The 22,892-nt window shown below is 48.6% G+C and overlaps 1 protein-coding gene across 10 annotated transcripts in view; it reads right to left on the minus strand.

Annotated features, from left to right (window-relative positions):
- Asator (tau-tubulin kinase asator) overlaps positions 1-22,892 on the minus strand; it is a 208,343-nt gene that overhangs the window by 56,873 nt on the left and 128,578 nt on the right. For all 10 annotated transcript variants that reach the window (XM_069339380.1, XM_069339387.1, XM_069339384.1 and 7 more), the window contains exons 3-4: positions 9,319-9,466; positions 6,393-6,607 (exon numbers count right to left, since the gene is read on the minus strand). In XM_069339380.1, coding sequence (XP_069195481.1) covers positions 6,393-6,607; positions 9,319-9,466 — 363 coding nt within the window. The remainder of the gene's footprint in view (positions 1-6,392; positions 6,608-9,318; positions 9,467-22,892) is intronic.

The following is a 22,892-nucleotide window of genomic DNA, read 5'->3' on the forward strand; positions in this document are numbered from 1 at the left end:
TTAAGGAATTGCGCCCAGTAAATCCTCCCCGGCCAGGATACGAACCCATGACATAGCGCTCGCAGAACGCCAGGCGAGTGTCTTACCACTACACCACGGAGACTATAAAGACATACTAATGATCTAGGCGAGAGAACTATGTTTAAATTGCAGTTACTGGTATTTAGATTTAAGAAATCCTTTTGATAAGATGGCCCACCAGAGGCTCTTCTGGAAGTTAGAACACAAGAGAGGAGTAAGGGGAAGATGATGAAATGAATAAAGACTTCCTCCTGGAGTGAACGATGAAGTTTAAATTAGATTATGCTTCAACTTGGAGCAGGGCAACCAGCAGAGCTTGACCGACCTGATAAAATCCGAGAAAGAGTTAAACTCAAGTCAACTTTGAAACATCCGTGGGAATGACCAATCACTGTATTATCAGCATATTGGAGAAGAGAAAAGGGATGCCAAACGGCAGTAGCAAAGCCAAAACGCGAAAACAAGACGTGATCAGGCGGCTCCCAGGCGGAGGAGGAGTCCAGACATCCGCTCGGCCTCAAGGTTGAACCAGGAGTCCCGTGAAAATGATTGGTGGGATACAACCAGACAATTCCTCCAGTTGAGAAAATTCCTCGAGTTGAGAAAATTCCTAGAGTTGAGAAGAAAATCACAAAGGGATAAAATGAACTAACCCTCATCACTCGAAGTAAAACAGAAGCAGGAGAGACATAATCGTGACAAAATACTCAGGGGATTTAACAAGGCAGACTATGAGAAGCTATTTGTCACGAGAGGAACATAAATAAGGGAGCACAGATGGAAACAAAGCACCAGAATGTGCCACTGGGATATTAGTAAGAATTATTACAGTGTTGTATGTAAGAGGAATATATGAGGTGGGAGGTGTAGGTAGGTGGGCGTGGTCAGGGAGGTGGGCGTGGTCAGGTAGTGGAGGGTGTTCAGGTAGGTGGGCGTGGTCAGGTAGGTGGGCGTGGTCAGGTAGGTGGGCGTGGTCAGGGAGGTGGGCGTGGTCAGGTAGGTGGAGTGTGTTCAGGTAGGTGGGCGTGGTCAGGTAGATGAGCGTGGTCAGGTAGGTGGGCGTGGTCAGGTAGGTGGGCGTGGTGAAGAAGATAGGCTGTGTTAGACTAATTATAAAGCTAGAGGCCTGGAGGATGGGGGCTGGACCCGTGACAGCTGGTAAAGGTATTAAGGGAATCCCGTCTTCTTAAACAACCTGAAATCACGGCTGGTTTTTGGGGAGGAGGTCCTCGACATGCTAAGATGCACGCATGAATATTTAATATATGTAGATGCTAGGAGAGAATGTCCCTTTAACTGCACATGTGGCCTCTGTGTACCCCACAGCTGGCTCTTGATCCTCCAGCACCACACCACTCAATCACACCCCTCAGCAATACATCATTGTTAACATGTAATTAATTAATAATAGTTCATTGTGTCGGGGGACCGGAAGCCAGAGTATATTCATACAGAAGCCAGAGTATATTCATACGTCAGGCTGCAAGCAGCCGCGTCCAACAGCCTGGTTGATCAGTCCAGAAACCAGGAGGCCTGGTCGACGACCGGGCCGCGGGGACGCTAAGCCTCAGAAGCACCTCAAGGTAGGTAACCTCAAGGTAGGTAACCCCCCTCCCAAAAGTCAAATTACTGACCCTGTCTAGGATGCAACTCCACAACAAGCTAACTAACTCCTGAGTTCCTACTTACTGCTAGATGAACAGATGAATTAGGTTTAAAAAAATGTGCCCAACCATTTTTGTCCCACCCTGGGACAAAAAAACTATGGGACATTCCACTTACAATGGTTTCCCATTCGGACTGAACGCTATTTATACTAACTCTATGATCTATTCGAAATGACTATAAGTCCTTGTTCCACTTAGGATAACCGCCAAATATTATAAGTCTTTGTACCACGTTTACCTTTGGTACTGTGTCTCGTGAGACACAGTACCAAAGGCTTTGTTAAGGTCAAGACAGAGTGTCGCAGTCCTTGCCACCCTCAACTGCTTGAAATACACATGACAAAATTAGAACAAAGCTGTTAAACATGAGCGGCCAGTAGTAAACCCACGCTGTGAACCCATCATTATATATATATATTTTCCAAGATATTAGTAAAGGATAGAGGTGGGAGGGGTGAAGAGGGAGCTCCTACGGACTGCTAGCAGTCTCAAGGAGACTACAGGCTCCCGTGGAAGGGCGTTGGAGACGAGTGCTAAGCAAGGCAGGAGACCTCACAGGCCACACCACTCTATAATGATCTAAGTTCACCGCTGGCCCCCCTTAACTCATAGATATGGATACAACATGGTCATTATTAAAGGCAGGAGAAAGCCAGGTATGTGGAGCTCTCACGATTGTCTTCTGCACTACCACCACCACGACCTCCACTACCACCACCACCACCACCTCCACTACCGCCATCCTCATACTCCAAAAGTGATCTCAACTAAACTTTCTAGCAGGATTAGCGACCCAAAAACCACCTCCAATCTACTGAAAAAATGATTGAGAGAACATATACAATCCACGTTCTTGATTGGTCACATAAGTACATATGAATCAAGCAAACTGCAGAAGGCCTATTAGTCCATTCGAGGCAACGTTTATTTATATCCATAAATATAGAGTTATAGATATATTTATATCTATATATATATGGATATTTATATCCATAATTATCTGAGAGTAACGTTAGTCTCCAGAGGGAGGCCAGCGGAAAAGAGAGAGAGAGAGAGAGAGAGAGAGAGAGAGAGAGAGAGAGAGAGAGAGAGAGAGAGAGAGAGAGAGAGAGAGAGAGAGAGAGAGAGAGAGAGAGAGAGAGAGAGAAAGAGAAAGAGAAAGAGAAAGAGAAAGAGAAAGAGAGAGAGAGAGAGAGAGAGAGAGAGAGAGAGAGAGAGAGAGAGAGAGAAAGAGAAAGAGAAAGAGAAAGAGAGAGAGAGAGAGAGAGAGAGAGAGAGAGAGAGAGAGAGAGAGAGAGAGAGAGACACACACACACACACACGAGTGAGTAAGTACTCACATAGTTGTGCTTGCGGGAGTTGAGCTCTGGCTCTTTCGGCCCGCCTCTCAACTGTCAATTAATTAACGGATCCCCCCTTAATTCCTCCCACACACACCCAGGAGGCAGCCCATAGCAGCTGTCTAACTCCCAGATACCTATTTACTGCTAGGTGAACTGAGGCATCAGGGTGAAAGAAACTCTGCCCATTTGTTTCCGCCATCGCCGGGGATCGATCCCCGGTCCCTAGGATTACGAGTCCCAAACGGTGTCCACTCAGCCGTCTGGCCCTTAGACGTACGCGTGTGTGTGTGTTGGGGGGGGGGGAGGGGGAGGCGCCCACTCTTAAAACTTTTGCAACCTTGCGGCTCAAGTTTCTCAGGTGTTTTAGTCTTGCACCTTGTTTCTCTTCGTGTGCCAGCCTTGTACTCACTCTTATTATGGACTCTTTCCTTGCGTCTGTTTATCCTCTGGTTTCAAGGTGAAAATATGTGAGTAAGATTATGTTTACCTTGGAGAGCCATAGGGGCAAGGCTGACCGAGTGGTCACCCCTACAATGTTACTATGACCATGACCTGCATATGACCTACTAGGCTCCGGCACTTTTGTGAGGGGGGCGCTCATGCACCCTGCCCCGGAGTCGTGTATAGTTTCTAACATTCCAATTGCATCTGTTGAAGACCTAATCGTGTACTACTGTACAGTTGTTGAAGCGTTGTCAATCAGAGCTAAGATCAATAACGGAGGAGAGTCCGCAGCTCTTCTGCAGTGTGTAGCCTCTGCAACGCCCACATGCTGACAGCCAGCCCACCCACCCCCTCCCACACGCTGAAGGCTGGCACCCCCTCCCCCCTCCCACACTCCCAAGCAATACAAACACGCTGACGCCAGGAAAGAAAAGGTTGGGCACCTTTTCCTTCATCTGATGTCTCTGATCACCTAACAATAAAGTAGGTACTGGAGAGTTACACAACTGTTGTGGGGGGTGCAGCATGAGAAAGGTCAGTTGTTGACCTAGAGGGACCTCGATAAGCCTATAAGTAAAGGCGTCCTGTCCTGGACAACGGGAGTTTACATATCTTTCGATACACTTGGAGGGGAAAGACAGCCCCGCACTCATTGACACGTGGCCATGTTGTGCCCCATCAGCTGATTTTCAGTGTTTACATCCTTCGTCAACATTTATGACGTCAGACTATCTCTTGTCCTCGTGTGATTTAAAGAGCAGACAAAGGGCTTTCCTGCTCTATGTGATGATACCCGGATGATGTGTGCTTCAGGAGATAGTGTCGTGAGATGATACCCGGATGATGTGTGCTTCAGGAGATAGTGTCGTGTGATGATACCCGGATGATGTGTGCTTCAGGAGATAGTGTCGTGTGATGATACCCGGATGATGTGTGCTTCAGGAGATAGTGTCGTGTGATGATATCCAGATGATTTGTGCTTCAGGAGACAGGTTCTATGTCATACAAAGGTTACCTATTCTTCATAACCTATTATTAAGATGTCCGCACTTCACACTTCATCCATTAGACACCCCCTTTCTTTAAATAATCCGGTCCGTTCCCCTCACTTTTTAACTTTAACGAGTGAGCCTATTTACGGGCTCACCATAGCCTAGTGAGCCTATTTACGGGCTCACCATAGCCCGTGCTACATGGACATTTCGTTCTGAGTAGCTAAATCTAAAACATCCCTTAACTACGCCTGCGAGTCCTCACTTCCGTTTACCGCTGCCGGTATCCGGTCACCTCCCTCTGCTCACACACTCTCACACACACACACACACACACACACACACACACACACACACACACACACACACACACACACACACACACACACACACACACACACACACACACACACACACTGGTAGTAGCCAAAATAATAACAGCGCTCCTGGCCACCAATTCGTCTGGCCAAGGCCCCGTCGGAGCACTTGGCAGCACGAGGAAGAGGAGAGGATTTATCTCATCCTCAACGGCATGCGGATCGTGTTTCCTACCCCCCCCCCCCCCCCACCTCCTCCCTCGGGTTCCACCAGGAGGCAACACGCACTATTACTAGCTTCCTCCCCCTCCCTCGGGTTCCACCAGGAGACAACACAACACACACACCGTTACCCGTTGTCATCTTACGGAATCAAGATGAAAACTAATTCTGCTTCGCTCTCTCCCAAATGGAAAAGCATATTCTGTCATACCAGAGATCAGGAGCACATTGACGCAATCGACCCCGGCGTGAAAATTGCGGTGGTTTAGAGAAATGGAAAACCTCTTAGTGTTGACGTTTTTAGGGGCTATTGACTATATCGCCTCCGGTAGGTTGGGTTTTGACGATTTTAGATAGACCAATCCACTGAGTTTTTCTTACGTTGAGAACTCGAGAGAACGGGCTGCGCAACTGCATGTCGTGCATTATCTTGAGCACACAGAGATCACACTAACGTGATGCATCAAATGAAGGATGGCGAAGAGGGAGAACGGCCTATTGACATAGCTCGGGTGCAGGGGAGGGGTGTGTGTAAAATCCTGGTTTGTGCCTCGGAGAGGCTACGGGATCCAGTAAGTTCAGTAGAACTTCGGTTTCAACCCTTTTACCCTGTCGTAGCTCAGTCGATTAAGGCAGTGTCTGGGATGCTCCCGGACGCAGGTTTGAATCCTCGTCACGGCCCTTGGGGATTTGTTCATTATCTTGAGCACTTTGCGAGAAAACAGTATCACGGTCGTGGAAATGGAGGCCCTGGTGTTTGAAAATGGGATGGTAGCCATGGAAATTGAATTAACGACTCCAAAATAGGGTAAGTATGGAAGTGGGGGAAAGTAGAAGTGGTAAGTAATTATCAAAAGAAGGCGCCAAGCCGGAGGTAAAGTAGAAACCTTCTCAAATCGGACCAATACAGGAAATAAGAGAGGAAAGCATGATCAAGCACTGGGACGGAACAATGGATGTGACAAGAGGATCAAGAGACAGAGTAAAGATGGATTATTTTGGGAGCGTGTGAACTATAGGCTTGGCATTCACATGCAGGCGATGAGTGGTCTTGTCATCATACTTTGGCATTCACATCATCTCAGGAAATGATGTAGACAGACCAAGGCCAATTAAGTAAGAGAATGTGGACGACTTAGCCCCCCCCCCCCACCCACCTACCAGCTTGGCCTCGACCCCTTTTAGGCCTAGTAGAAGTGATAAGATAACCACTGAACGACGTAAAGAGATACAACGTAAAGAGTTACTAGCTCTATCTATAAATTCATCAATATCTGTATCACCCCTTGTATGTATGTACTTTACCTAAATAAACATTTGAATCTGAATTTGAATTTTGAATTTGAACAATGAGGCGTCATGGGGCTTCGTTCCCGCGCGACTCACCGGCTTGATGTCTCTGTGGAGGAAGCCGACCTCGTGGATGGACTCGATGGCTCTGAGGATCTGGTGGCCGAGGCGGAGGGCCGTGGAGAGGCTGAAGGCTCCCCGGGGTTGGGCGCGGCGCAGTTCGGCCAGGTTCTTGGCCTGTAGCTGCATCACCACGTAGTTGAAGCGCTCGTTGCGGCCGCACCCGATGAACCTGCACACGTGTTCGCGACCTGTACACAACACGACACTTTTAATACATCGCTATATACACGTACTGCATTGCTAGACTATACACAGCTATACACATAGTACATTTTTGTGTGTAGATTATGAACATTAACTCGTGATGAAAAATGTGACAGTGTCAGACCACAGAGGATGAATTGAAGCAGGAATTTCCTTGAGTACTTTCGTATATTAATACATCTTTAGAAGGAATGTATATATAATTTTTATAAATTGTTTATACATGTAATACATCTCTATATGCATAATATATTTCTATTTTCATAATACATCACTACACCCATAACACTTTATACACAAAATACAACAATATACACATAACACCGCATGTGATCTTGCTACCAAACACACTTAAACTAGCAGCTGGCACATACGCTCCGAGTCTATCAGAAACCAACACACTCGAAGGTGAACCAAAAAAATCCTCATCGAGGCCCCTTCATATTTGCCAGCGACAAGGACGACTCCACAAGCTGTAAGTGTATATTTAGCCGCCCTCTTCTTCCTGTCTGGCAGGCTACCCATACGCCCAGCAGGGTATTTTAGGCCTACCTTTCAAAACACTTGTTCAACGGTGATTGTATAGCAACACCTATTACGACGCCAGCTGCTTGATAGGTTATTCATTTCCATGTGAATACACGCACTTGATACATCTGGATGAGCTGAAGCAAATAGTATTTCTTGGGCACAATATATATATAATGTTCACACCAGACGTTTCATACAACAACAATTTATTTATTTAGGTAAGGTACATACATACAATAAATATTTACAAGGATTGTTTAACTTATAGGTATAGCTAGTACATACAATGCCTAAAGCCACTATTACGCAAAGCGTTTCGGGCATGATAAACTTAAATGACAAGCTTTATACTAATTGAGCATAATGAGTAGAATGAAAACAAGAAATGAAAACATAGAAAACATCGTCTACAAATGTCAATACAAATGATTGTGTTAGTGAATGTGGGCCAGTGAACTGTTGCTATCACAGCTGGGTGATGGTCCATCACAGCTGGTGTTATATAGCCAGCTGGGTGCTGGACCATCCCAGCTGGGTGCTGGATCATCCCAGCTGGGTGCTGGATCATCCTAGCTGGGTGCTGGACCATCCCAGCTGGTGCTATATAGCCACATCCCAGCTGGGTGCTGGACCATCCCAGTTGGTGCTATATAGCCACATCCCAGCTGGGTGCTGGACCATCCCAGCTGGGTGCTGGACCATCCCAGCTGGTGCTATATAGCCACATCCCAGCTGGGTGCTGGACCATCCCAGCTGGTGCTATATAGCCACATCCCAGCTGGGTGCTGGACCATCCCAGCTGGTGCAATGTAGCCACACCCCAGCTGGGTCCATCGCCTGACAGTTAACAGCCTCAACAACACCATTACCTCACGCCGCTGTGAGACACAGCCCCGGGCCACAAACCAAGTTACAACTCTGCCGGTAAGTGTAAGTGAAGTGAAAACTTCCTCAGAGCAAACTTAAAGGTTCCCTTGTGTGTGTGTGGAGGCGTCGAGGCGAGCCGCGCCGCCTGCCAACTCAAGCTGGTCTTTCCACAGGAAAATATCTTTTGGAAATAAAATGAATCAGTGACGTAGGCTGTTCAATATGTGTATGTGTTCATATCCGTGTTCCCGCTGCTGCATGACTCGTGCTGCTGTGCTGTTGAACTCCGTAGTGGGACTAAGCTTAGTTCACCAGACTTGAGGCATGAACATGGCCTGCCTGGCCTTGTTCACGCTCTTTCCCTCTAACTGTCCACAGGTAGTGGTGGAGTGTCATGGCGCCAGTGTCATGGTGTCGGAGTATCATGGTGCCAGAGTGTCATGGCGCCAGTGTCATGCCCCGGAGTGCCATAGTGGCTTTCCCATTGGTGTAAATGTTGGGGGTGGGGTGTAGTGGGTAAGGAGCAGGAGCCAGATTCACGAAGCACTTACGCAAGCACTTACGAACCTGTACATCTTTTCTCAGTCTTTGGCGGCTTTGTTTACAATTATTAAACAGTTAATGAGCTCCAATGCACCAGGAGGCTGTTTATAACAATAACAACAGTTGATTGACAAGTTTTCATGCCTGTAAACTGTTTAATAAATGTAACCAAAGCCGTCAAAGATCGAGGAAAGATGTACACGTTCGTAAGTACTTGCGTAATTGCTTCGTGAATCTGGCCCCAGGTGTGTGTGTGTGTGTGGGTCCTGGACACTGCCTCCCGCCACCAGTTCACCACTACACCATCTCACTATCTCCTCAACACGAACACATCATCACCCAGAGGTGGTGAATTAGCAGTAGCAACAATAACAATGACGGTGACACAAGAAGACCCAATACACCTGTGAGTATTATACAACCAAATTTTCGGAAGAACCTTACATCCTTTATCATGGTGGTGTAAAACAATGTTTCATCCGGAAATTTGAGTTAATAATATACTTACTTTTGAGACTTTTCGTCACCTTCATATCTTATATATCTTATCTTATATATAATACATATCTTATCTTATCTGGGTATACCAAAGTCCATGGTTCAAATCCTGGCATATTCCTCCAAGTGATTTTCTCAATTAATACTAATAATAATGAGAAAATCCACAAGGGCACCTGCTTCACTCATTAGGTCTTTCCATTACGTTGAGTAATTAGCGAACTATTCAATTAGCAATATTGGAAAGATTACTGACCTTGGAGCTTCTTGAGGACGGCCACCTCCATCTTGAGGACCTGCTTGGGCTGTTTGGCGGACTCGAGCTTGAGGGCCACCTGCTCCCTCGTCACCAGGTCCTGGCCCTCGTAGATCTCTCCAAACCCTCCACCACCGATCTTCCGCACCTGCAACACCAGTCTTATGTACACACCTGCACGCCTAGGTGTGTGTGTGTGTGTGTGTGTGTGTGTGTGTGTGTGTGTGTGTGTGTGTGTGTGTGTGTGTGTGTGTGTGTGTGTGTGTGTGTGTGTGTGTACATATACATATAACTGGTACATATACATTATGAAAAATTAATAAAACTGCAGAAAACGAGCAATATTAGATCTACACCGATGGTTCTGTCTTAACCTAATATTTGCCAAGGCTGGCGCGCAGTGTACACAATAATTAACAATGTTTTTTTTCCAAAATTAAAATGAAGACAGGCCCCGGACAGAGAACCATGCCTTCTCAACTCTAGCAGAGTTCACTGTCATTGTTGTGACAAGAGAGATATGGTGAAGGGAGGACAGGGCGAGCAGTGATGTACACCAAATCAAAAATCCCGCTACTAAAGTCTTCGTGTAAACAGGAAGAAGACAGAAGGACAATCGCTGAAGCTAAAATAAATGTGTAAAGTTGAGGCAATTATGTAAGGCTGATCAAGTTCTTATGGATTCTCCCTCTCATGTTGACATCTGCGGAAATGAACGGAGATATATATATATATATGTCGGCTGGTGAGGAGGCAGTCTCCCTGCGTGAGACTATATTCAATACTTCATCCCTATGACGTGGCCACCATTTGGTCCGGGAGACATCTCCCGTCACGCAGGGTGCAGTCGCACCTCCACAGATCTCCAGTATCATCTATTGATACTGGTAATGGCTCAAAACGGCCACCACTTACGGGCTATTCATGCCCGTGCCACCTTTTGGGTGGCTTAATCTTTATCAATCAATCAATCCTATGACGTGCACCAATCCAAGAAGTCATCAGGCAACAACATCGTGACAAGGTAACTGAGGAAAGAGGATTAGAATAACAAGACAGCGACTCTATTAGTTGGTAGAGTACAGTGACAGCTGGCAACCTCAATCATTATGGACGACAAGTAGGTTTTAATCTCCTTGTCTCTGTCCACTAGAGACGGTCAAGTACGTCCCTGCCGCGCGCGGGGTACAAGTGGCAAGATGAACACCCCAGCGGGTGTTGTACATGCTGGTATAGCGGTCGGTTTATTCCATAAAGTTCAGCTGCCCAACAAACTCGGCCTTTGGGGGTAACATTAAAACAAACAATTAAACCACCGGCCATTACTAGCGCTCGGAGCCTCTCACGGTGGCGGATGACACCGCACGAGCGGGCAAAACGCCCGCCTCGAGTGATGGCGTCGCCTCGTTCAGTTCGGCGCCTCACGCCCTCACCACCACAGGAAGAAATTGACAATGCTGACACATTTTCCACTCCCCCTTTTATTCTTTAGCGTCCTGGCGCATTCGGACCGAGAGCTGCAGTGCGGAGGGAAGAACAACACCGTTTTGGCTAAGATACGACTGTAGTACAGTGACCATAGTGTATTGTGGTGTTGATGCTTGAATGCTACCAACGTTAGAGGGAGACGGACGGCAGTGATAGAAACTAATTCAATCAACAATTAACACCTTTTCAGAGTATTTGCAACATTTGCAACAAGAAGTTTAAAATGGAAATAATTGGCAGGCAAACATATCGCTGCCTTGGATGAATGGAGGAGATAGCATGAAACACCTAGACTGACAGATACCAACAGATGGCGCCCTTGACTTCTTGCAGCGAACAACATTTCACCCTTCGTGTGGGCACACACGTAGCCAGGTGGCCCTGGGCTCTGTCAGCGGGGACAAGGCTGGCTTATTTGGGAGTTCGATCCCCGAGATCACCTCAGCGTGTGTGTGTGTGTGTGTGTGTGTGTGTGTGTGTGTGTGTGTGTGTGTGTGTGTGTGTGTGTGTGTGTGTGTGTGTGTGTGTGTGTGTGTGTGTGTGTGTGGCCTCACCTCGTCTCCTCTCCTTATTATCTTGTGTATTTCGCTCAGTGCATCGGCTGTGTTCCATCATTCTGGTTGTAACTGAATATTATATATATATATATATATATATATATATATATATATATATATATATATATATATATATATATATATATATATATATATATATTCCATTCACCTGGGCTCTAGGAGACTATGTATATACTTTTACCTAAATAATTAATTTTTTTATATAAAGTTTATCGTGATGGTCTTACCAGTGAAATATCATAAAATGATCTTAATGTGTCTTATAACAAAGAACGAAAAGTATGTCCCATGTTCCCTTATCCTGCCCTGCCTTACACTAATCATGTCCCCTTATTCTTCCCCTGTCTTACACTGATCATGTCCCCTTATTGTACCCTGTCTTACACTGATCATGTCCCCTTATTGTACCCTGTCTTACACTGATCATGTCCCCTTATTCTTCCCCTGTCTTACACTGATCATGTCCCCTTATTGTACCCTGTCTTACACTGATCATGTCCCCTTATTGTACCCTGTCTTACACTGATCATGTCCCCTTATTCTTCCCCTGTCTTACACTGATCATGTCCCCTTATTGTACCCTGCCTTCCACTGATCATGTCCTCTTATTCTACCCCTGCCCAAAGCACTCTGTGTATTAGTGGCTTTATGCGTTCTACTTATCTATGTATCCCCTGTCCATGTATCAAATATACGCGCACTTGTATAAATAACATTACTGAGAAAATCCACCAGGGCTATGAGGTGGGGCGCGAACCTGCGACCCCGGCATCGCCAGTCGGATACTCTACCACTAGACCACCGAAGTTGTTAAAGTGATACAACGGGATTTCTAGTGCATTCCCATAAAGTCTGGAAGACTACCGCAGCCCCTATTCCCCCCAACAGTGGCTTGCAGTAATCCGGTATAAGATGACAGCTAGCAGACAGACAGTGTTCACGGTTCTCGCGCTGTGTGACGGTAACCGGTTCTCAAAGACCTGTTATGTCTGTGACAGCAATGAGACCCGTGTATATGTTCACAGAGACAAAGGATACTCACATAGCTGAACGTAGAGTAGAGCTGAACGTAGAGTAGCTGCTACATAGCTACTCTACGTAGAGCAGAGCTGAACGTAGAGTAGCTGCTACATAGCTACTCTACGTAGAGCAGAGCTGAACGTAGAGTAGCTGCTACATAGCTACTCTACGTAGAGCAGAGCTGAACGTAGAGTAGCTGCTACATGGCTACTCTACGTAGAGCAGAGCTGAACGTAGAGTAGCTGCTACATAGCTACTCTACGTAGAGAAGAGCTGAACGTGTTGTAGCGCCTCGATAGGCGCGGCAACAAACGTTCCTATCGTGTCCAACAAAAATAATGCATTTATATCCACCAAGGTTTGACTCAGATCAACCTTGAGAACAACAAATCAAGAACACGCTGCAACATACCTGTGAGGTGGGACTGGCTGGCTGGCCAGAGGTTAATATGAGGTGGGAGGAGATGCCAAAACCCATCTTGGGGTTCAGCCATGGAAGCCCGCGAGCGCGGCGAGGTGAACCCGACCTTCCGTTGCGTTACATGTGAAGGACTCCAGGCCGGAGGCTGCGTTTGTCTCTTCTCTACTTGGGTGCTGCCCTAGCGGGTGTTACGGCGGTGATGGAGAGGGATGGTGGTGCCCTCTGGGATACCCAGATACACCACACTTGGCATGCCTACTCAACATTTCCGGAGGGAAGCTACCTTGAGGCTACCTTGAGGTGCTTCCGGGGCTTAGTGTCCCCGCGGCCCGGTCGTCGACCAGGCCTCCTGGTTGCTGGACTGATCAACCAGGCTGTTAGACGCGGCTGCTCGCAGCCTGACGTATGAGTCACAGCCTGGTTGATCAGGTATCCTTTGGAGGTGCTGCACTTTGGAGGAAGCTGCACATTTGGCAATAACCCTGGTAGAATGTATATATATATATAAAGCAGAAGGGCTGGGAGGCCCCAGGAGGACGTGAAAAGACAAGATTCCAGAGTGAAGCAAATTTGGAAGTACAGGAACTATATCAACGCAACCATGTCCGGGTACCACAAGCTTCACACCGGCCATGGCTACCCCCACCACAAGGCGCACAGCAGCCAGGTCCGGGTACCACAAGCTTCACACCGGCCATGGCTACCCCCACCACAAGGCGCACAGCAGCCAGGTCCGGGTACCACAAGCTTCACACCGGCCATGGCTACCCCCACCACAAGGCGCACAGCAGCCAGGTCCGGGTACCACAAGCTTCACACCGGCCATGGCTGCCCACACCACAAGGCGCACAGCAGCCAGGTCCGGATATGCACCATATAAAGCACACCAACCATATCCGGCCATACGACGGGAGACATCTCCCGTCACGCAGGGTGCAGTCGCACCTCCATAGATCTCCAGTATCAGCTCTTGATACTGGTAATGGCTCAAAAGGGCCACCACTTACGGGCTATTCATGCCCGTGCCACCTTTTGGGTGGCTTAATCTTCATCAATCATCAATCCGGCCATACACATGACGCACAATAATCACGTCCGATCACACCACAAGTCCCACACTAAACAGACATCATCCACAATACTTCAGACATTACAAGTCTCACAGGGGAGTGGGTGGAGGGGCAGGGGGAAGGTGGGGGTGGCGGTTCGCATGATAATTCCAGACACACAACGTAACCACAACGTTTGTACACTATTATCAATTTGAATTTGAATTATAACGTTGTACGAACGTTATCAACGCCGCAAATAAAGTTGGGGTTAAGTTTTTTTAAATTACTGGCCTTCCAAGATCCCAGGTAAGCACCTGAAGATCACGGGGCGTCGCCTGGCACGCCTTCAACAACGTAAGTGTGTGACACGCTGCCGGCACGTCCTCAGCACGCTGCTGCGACGTCCTCAGCACGCTGCTGCGACGTCCTCAGCACGCTACCGCGACGTCCTCAGCACGCTACTGCAAGTCAAGCCCGCAGCATTCCAGCCCAGCACGACCAATGTTCCTTTGTGGCAACACATAAGCAGCACTAACATAGATCAGCACCACTAACATAGATCATTAACACTAGCACTCTTCTCGTACTCGTTCACACACCTATGAAGGTCGTCGACGACTTCGAGATCGCACCCACAACTGCCGAGAAAGATGTCGACGTGATGGCAGATTTCGTAACGCAGGCGCCAAGTGAATCATTGCCAGCAGGCTTTATGATGAAAGTTATCCGCGTAAAAAAGAAAACCCAGAATACACAGCATCTGCTAGACATCACAGCATAAACGAACAAGTGACACCCCGCCCCCCCTCGCCCGTGCCTTTACACACAGCACGCAGCGATCACTGGGCCATATGGCAGCCAACAAAAGCGCGGGAAAAAGGTCGGGTTAAGCCACAATGACCCTATAGCACACGGAAGAAACAGGAGGTCGAGGAATTATCAAATGACAACGCGGAGCCTGAACAGACCATGAAGCAGGGAATACATGGACAGGATAGGAGCTGGGATAGGAGGAACAGATGCCCAACCACTTGGGTTATCGGGGATCGATCGATGACCTGTAAAGAGGCGAGGGCGTTGCAACACCGACCAGTCCAACCATCTAAGACAAACGACTTGTTACAGTACCACCCACGGGGAACTCCCAAGTGAGCACAAACGATTTAGTTCCCCCATCAGAGGGACATGAAGAGTGTACCTGGGGTTATCGCGGTCCCCCCTAGCCTACACTACCCACTTGCCCAGGAAGCAACCCATGACAGTGGCCTATCTTCCGGGGGGACCTATTTTACTGCTAGCTGAATGAACAGCTGCATCAGGTGAAAGGAAACTCGCCCAACCGTTCCTGTTCTGGCCTGGAATTGGGCCCCGGACCCCTCGGTTGTGAGTCGAGGACGTAGACTACTATGGTACAGATAAGAGCACTGATGTCAACACTAAAACATCAAGGTCATGACGTACTTATTATCTGAGTGGGACGAAATATGGGAATATAGTCATAGAGATTAGCAACAGGGGGAGAGGGTGGGGTCCCCATGAGGTGGGGGGTGGGGAGGGGGTGGAAAGGCGGGACCCCACAAAGGTGGTTTTCTTATTTTAGGGTTGTGGCCCCTGACTAATTTGAAGGTGAGAGGTGTGGCCGCAAGTTGCGTGTCGGGCAGGTACACTGGGAGGTTCTTGTGGTGCCTGGGAGATATGGGAGGCAGGTGAGGGCGGCTGCCAGTCCGGGTTTACGGTTCCTCGTGGCTTATATGGCACCTCAAGGGAGGGAGAGGCACCGGCAGCCAGTCGTTCACTCCAGTATGTTGTTATCTTACTGTGTCAATGCGGGACCTGGCCTGATGCTCATAGTTTCCTCTCCCTCCAATTAATTTTTCTCCTACGTCTCTCTCATTTATTTTTTTTGTCTGACTCCTACATCTGCTGCCTCCTCTGCTCCTTCTCCGGTGTGTTCCTGGAGCCTCACGTCTCCTCTGGTGTGTTCCTGGAGCCTCACGTCTCCTCCTCTGGTGTGTTCCTGCAGCCTCACGTCTCCTCTGGTGTGTTCCTGGAGCCTCACGTCTCCTCTGGTGTGTTCCTGGAGCCTCACGTCTCCTCTGGTGTGTTCCTGGAGCCTCACGTCTCCTCTGGTGTGTTCCTGGAGCCTCACGTCTCCTCTAGTGTGTTCCTGGAGCCTCACGTCTCCTCTGGTGTGTTCCTGGAGCCTCACGTCTCCTCCGGTGTGTTCCTGGAGCCTCACGTCTCCTCCGGTGTGTTCCTGGAGCCTCACGTCTCCTCTGGTGTGTTTCTGGAGCCTCACGTCTCCTCCGGTGTGTTCCTGGAGCCTCACGTCTCCTCCGGTGTGTTCCTAGAGCCTCACGTCTCCTCCGGTGTGTTCCTGGAGCCTCACGTCTCCTCTGGTGTGTTCCTGCAGCCTCACGTCTCCTCCGGTGTGTTCCTGGAGCCTCACGTCTCCTCTGGTGTGTTCCTGCAGCCTCACGTCTCCTCCGGTGTGTTCCTGGAGCCTCACGTCTCCTCTGGTGTGTTCCTGCAGCCTCACGTCTCCTCCGGTGTATTCCTGGAGCCTCACGTCTCCTCTGGTGTGTTCCTGGAGCCTCACGTCTCCTCTGGTGTGCTCCTGGAGCCTCACGTCTCCTCTGGTGTGTTCCTGCAGCCTCACGTCTCCTCCTCCTCCCGGCAACACCGGTGCCACCTCACCTGTGCCTCGCCCTGCATCATATCTCACGTCTTAATTGCACGAAGCCAAGTGTTAATTTTGGCGGTGCCAGTTTTAACATTTAACTGTGGGACGGAGGTCTCGGGGGGGGGGGGGGGGACTCTGGAGGGGGGGGGTGGGGGTGGAAGGGGTTTCCAAGGCAACAGCCGCCCCCTGCCTCCAGTAACGCCCACACCTCCCATCACACTCAAAATGTCACGACACTCCCATCGACTATTGGTAAACAAACAAGTCCACGTAACACCCAGAGCCATAGTCCGCCTCCAAAGGCGGTTGGGCTCCAAAGGCGGTTGGCCGCCTCCAAAGGCGGTTGGCCTCCAAAGGCGGTTGGCCTCCAAAGGCGGTTGGCCGCCTCCAAAGGCGGTTGGATTGTGGTTGGCGCTGGGAGGCGCCAACCACAATCCACCCCTTCCAGCCCATCACTACAGTAGTCAACTTCCTCTCCAACAACAATCTTACAATACCAACACTCGTTTCTTCCCGCTACACCCTTTCCTCACGGGTGTCTATTTACAGCTAGGTGAACAGGTACATCAGGTGAAAGGAAATGTGCTCATCCATTTCATTTGTCCCACCCAAGAATCGAACGCAAGATCCTCGATTATGAGTCGAGAACGATGCCAGCACTGGACAACAGTGCTCAAAATGCTGCGAAAGATGTCCACCATTCGACAGAAGGTTGAGAGTCAGAATCCATGAGCTGAAGCTCATCCCCCGGAGCCTCAAGGGGGAGGACCTTCACCGTGGACTGTCACAGGGGAAGAGGAGCACCAGACCGGCACTGTCCTGCGTCAGGAGGGCGGCAGCTCCAGGCCGGGAGTGAACGTTGGAGAGGCACGCCCGTCGGGTTTTCTCCTCCCTCAAAAAAAAAAAAAATTCAGTATATTTCTAGCTACCATAACGTGAGCATTCACTGACGATGATAACCATAAAACGTTGTTGTTGCGTGGTGTGGGGGAGCAGGCGAGAGAGGTGTTGGGTGACGTATAGGGTGTGTGGTGGGTTATTGGGCCGCTGAGTACTGATACCAGCGTGTGGTCCCACCGCTGCCTGACTCCCGCGGTTGGTAGGGAGTGGATTGTGTGGATAAGACTTTTCAGGCAGTGGCTACACTTACATACCACCGCTGACCACCGCGGTATGTGTCGTGTCCACACCACACATCTGAAAATGGAGAACCTACGACGTTTCGGTCCATCCTGGACCATTATCAAGTGGTGTTACATGGTATGTAAGTACACGTGGTATATATATGTGTGCTTACACTACCTATCATTGACAATCTAGAGTCATTTTCCATTCCACTAAGTTATCTACGATATGCCTGAGCTACGTTGGTCGCCAGTGACTTGATACCTGCTTGATGGGGTTCTGGTAGTTCTTCTACTCCCCCAAGCCCGGCCCGAGGCCAGGCTTGACTTGTGAGAGCTTGGTCCAACAGGCTGTTGCTTGGAGCGACCCGCAGGCCTCATATACCCACCACAGCCCGGTTGGTCATCTTGACTTCCAATAACCCAGAAAACCGGCACCAGAAACCTGCCTCCACAGATCCATATCAACAAAAATAACACTCAAGACAGTTCAATATGACATAATTAATGTTCACTAATTTTACAAAAGAGGTAAATACTAACTTTAAACAGGGGAGCCGGTCGGCCGAGCGAACAGCACGCTGGACTTGTGATCCTGTGGTCCTGGCTTCGATCCCAGGCGCCGGCGAGAAACAATAGGCAGAGTTTCTTTCACCCTATGCCCCTGTTACCTAGCAGTATAATAGGTACCTGGGTGTTAGTCAGCTGTCACGGGCTAATTCCCGGGGATGGAGGCCTGGTCGAGGACCGGGCCGCGGGGACACTAAAAAGCCCCGAAATCATCTCAAGATAACCTCAAGAAGGGTGTAAATATATAGTGTTGAGTGTAATAGCGAATATTGCGTCTGAACTGTGATGCCAAATAACTGTTTACAGTGTCAACAGCCCAATTTGGCAGTCACCAGGAGTGGTAATTCTGCCAAACTCAACCTTCCACCACTGGCAAGTATTAATAACCACGAGAGTTTGATTAAGATCAACACACTTATACTGCAACATAATATATTGAGCCAAACACCCATCGGTGGTCACGACTTTATTGTAAACAAATTAGATAGTTTGCAGGAATGTTGCGTGCAAGATGAGCAGTGACTGGCAGTTGCCCGCACCATGATGCCATGGTGGGACTCATAGAGAGCACGCGCACGCATGCACGCACGCACACACTCACTCACTCACGCACACACAAGAGCCCAGTAGGCTCAGGAATCTGTACACCAGTTGATTGACGGTTGAGAGGCGGGACCAAAGAGGCAAAGCTCAACCCCCGCAAGCACAATTAGGTGAGTACACAGACACACAGACACACAGACACACAGACACACACACACACACACACACACACACACACACACACACACACACACACACACACACACACACACACACACACACACACACACACACCTCGGGACCTCGAGGCTGAGTGGACAGCGCTCGGGGGTCGTAGTCCTAACGGTCTGGGGATCGATTCCCCTGCGGAGACGGAAACAAATAGGCAGAGTTTCTTTCACCCAGCGCCAACAAGGGAGATTACTCCCCGGTTCACCTAGCATTAAATAGGTACCAGCGAGTTAGACAGCTGCTACGGGTTGCTTCCTGGACATGTCTGTGTGTGTGTGCACGTGTGGTAGAGAGAAATATATGTAGCAGATATACTAGAAAAAATAGATTGGTTAGAAAGGCGGGGTCCAAGAGCTAATACCTCGATTCTGCGGACACACGCACAGCTCCGTCACCTCTACACCTCTCCCTGTGTGTTGTGTAGCCAGCAGCTGCCCCCCCCCCCTGGTGGTGGGGAGGGGATGGGGTGGGGGTGGCTGGGGGGGGGAGGATGGGTGGGGGTAGGGGGGGGGTATGGCACCGTCACCATACCTGGCCTCTGGCACAGGAACCCGGAAGTGGCTTCCCTCCCTGTACCCCCGTTATCATTGTAGAGAGACACTGGGCAGTGTGGCCGGCCGCCCCCTGCCTGCTGTGGGCAGTGTGGCCGGCCGCCCCCTGCCTGCTGTGGGCAGTGTGGCCGGCCGCCCCCTGCCTGCTGTGGGCAGTGTGGCCGGCCGCCCCCTGCCTGCTGTGGGCAGTATGGCCGGCCGCCCCCTGCCTGCTGTGGGCAGTGTGGCCGGCCGCCCCTGCCTGCTGTAGGCAGCAGGTCGGAAGTGAATTTCATAAATTCTTTGGGCCTCTGATGGGGCAACAGGCTAGAAGACACAAGATCGTTGGCTGTTATTTTCTCTCTCTCTCTCTCTCTCTCTCTCTCTCTCTCTCTCTCTCTCTCTCTCTCTCTCTCTCTCTCTCTCTCTCTCTCTCTCTCTCTCTCTCTCTCTCTCTCTCTCTGTCTCTCTCTCTCTGTCTCACTCTCTCTCTCTCTCTCTCCCTGTGCCAACAGCGGGATCCCAAGCACCACCAAGGTGTCCCACCTGTGTTTAATTACAAGCGAGACTCGTACTTTAGCATGTCAAGAAACTGCAGAATACCTTCCTCTTGGCAAAGGTAAACAAAGTTAATGGCGCTTCACGCTGTGGCCGAGGAGGTGAGGCCCGGGGTCTGCTCTTGCTGCGCAGGAACCTTCCCTACCAGTAGTGTCCTGCAGGCTGCATTTAGAGAGGTCTGTAGCCTGCACTAGAGGTGACCTAGAGCCTGCACGTGGCAGGACCTGCAGCCTACATGTGTGTGTGACTGCCCGTAGCCTATAAATATGTGGTATGAAGCCTTATATTAGCTGGGAATTGGGATTGCCAGCGGCCTGCACACGGTCGAGCCTGCAGAATGCACGTGGACCGGCTTGCATCCTGCATATGGAATGGTCTGAATTGCAGATGCTAGAGCCTGCAGGTGAGAGGGGTCCCTCATCTTTTAGTGCACAGAATGTGCTCACCCTGGTGATTAGGGTGTGGATTCAACCAATGATATGTAACACTAGTATTATAAAGAGCATGTGAGAGAGAGAGAGAGACAGAGGGGGTTTATACACACACACACACAGTGCCTCACAGCCGAGCGGATGGCGCTCTAGCGGTCATAGTCCCAAGGGGTCAGGGGTCGATTCCCGGGCGAGGCAGAACAAATGGGCAAGGTTGAGTGCAGAGGGCGGTACTGTGGCGGAGTTACGGTAGCCTGGCCGTCACCAGAGCCTGGCTCTGAGGTCGGCTTGGCTTGTCCTCAGGTATTTCTTGTAGATAATTGTTGGCTGTTCGCACTTTACGATGCACTTGGAGATCACTCGAAACGTGAGCTTAATGAACAATGTGATATGCAGGAACTACCCAAAGTTTATGTGGTGAGCGTTGGCACACCTGGCATGTGTGTGTGTGTGTGTGTGTGTGTGTGTGTGTGTGTGTACGGGAGTGGGTGACGAGGAAGCACTTAATTCTAGCAGCAACAGAACATTGAAACACCAGATCAATATACGACTTCATTAAATACAAGTGTTTCACAAGGAAGATTTTATACAGCTCAATTCACAAGGAAACGCTGCCTACAGCAGGCTTCTGGTGTTTCAACCCTCAGATCACCCAATACATTTCCACAGCAACAGACGGACCGCCCTTCACAGAAACACACTTAACTGACTACAACAACGCAATACTTTACCACAGCAACAAACAGCATCTTCACAGCAACGGACTATCCTTCCACAGCTACGGATCTTTTTCCTACCTTACTTGACGTTGGTTTTGAGAGTGAAATGTGACGGGTCGTATCCGTAGACTTTATTATATATATATATATATATATATATATATATATATATATATATATATATATATATATATATATATATATATATATATATATATATGTCGTACCTAGTAGCCAGAACGCACTTCTCAGCCTACTATGCAAGGCCCGATTTGCCTAATAAGCCAAGTTTTCATAAATTAATATATTTTCTCTATTTTTTTTCTTATGAAATGATAAAGCTACCAATTTCATTATGTATGAGGTCAGTTTTTTTTATTGGAGTTAAAATTAGCGTATTTATATGACCGAACCTAACCAACCCTACCTAACCTAACCTAACCTATCTTTATAGGTTAGGTTAGGTTAGGTAGCCGAAAAAGTTAGGTTAGGTTAGGTTAGGTAGGTTAGGTAGTCGAAAAACAATTAATTCATGAAAACTTGGCTTATTAGGCAAATCGGGCCTTGCATAGTAGGCTGAGAAGTGCGTTCTGGCTACTAGGTACGACATATATATATATATATATATATATATATATATATATATATATATATATATATATATATATATATATATATATATATATATATATATATATATATATATATGTATATATATATATGTTTTAATTGTTTATAATAATTTTTTGACACACTGCACCCTCCTTCATATTGTCAAGGCCAGCTGCATAAATTTAGATGTACCCAAAAGTGTTAATAATGTTTTTATATATAAGCAAACAGGTTATAAATGTTAATTCAGACAAGCGGCTGATCTCTACACTAAAATAACTAGCCTGCACTGGAAGTAGCTGACAGGACACTAACAATAGAATCAAAGTCTAATCCTCAAGCATTTGAAAACGTGTGTAAAATAGAGCCCCATCATAATAGACTCACAAACAACCTGTTCGCTGCACCGAACAAAAGTTTTTTTTCATTTATTTTGCACTGATACCATTTCGCACAAGTACAACTCATGTTGTTGACAGCTAAAGTAGCATGGAACAAAGATGAAGTTGAACCAGACTAGTCAAGTTTAGGGGAAGGTCTGGGTACACACCCCCCAGGACACGTCAGGGGGGAGGGGGTGAGACCTTGAGGTACGCTCGTAACCTTACATACGGCGGGCTCGTGTGTATTTTCCTAGGTGCAGGTTAGGTGCAGGCCAGGTGAAGGCCAGGTGAAGGCCAGGTGCAGGCCAGGTGAAGGCCAGGTGAAGGCCAGGTGAAGGCCAGGTGCAGGCCAGGTGAAGGCTAGGTGCAGGCCAGGTGCAGGCCAGGTGAAGGCCAGGTGCAGGCCAGGTGAAGGCCAGGTGCAGGCCAGGTGAAGAGTGACAGTCAGGGCGGCACTACCCTTGTCCTTTAGCTTCTCCCTCCACACAACGCCCTCTAAAATACCCACTAACTGTTCAATAGTGAAACAGCTACGCCGAGGAGGAGGAGTAGGAGTAGTAGTTGTTGTAGTAGTAGTGGTAGTAGTAGTAGTAGTAGTAGGGTATAGTGATGGTGAGTGACATGTATCACT

Source organism: Procambarus clarkii, chromosome 41, assembly GCF_040958095.1.
Source record: "Procambarus clarkii isolate CNS0578487 chromosome 41, FALCON_Pclarkii_2.0, whole genome shotgun sequence".
Taxonomy (NCBI): domain Eukaryota; kingdom Metazoa; phylum Arthropoda; class Malacostraca; order Decapoda; family Cambaridae; genus Procambarus; species Procambarus clarkii.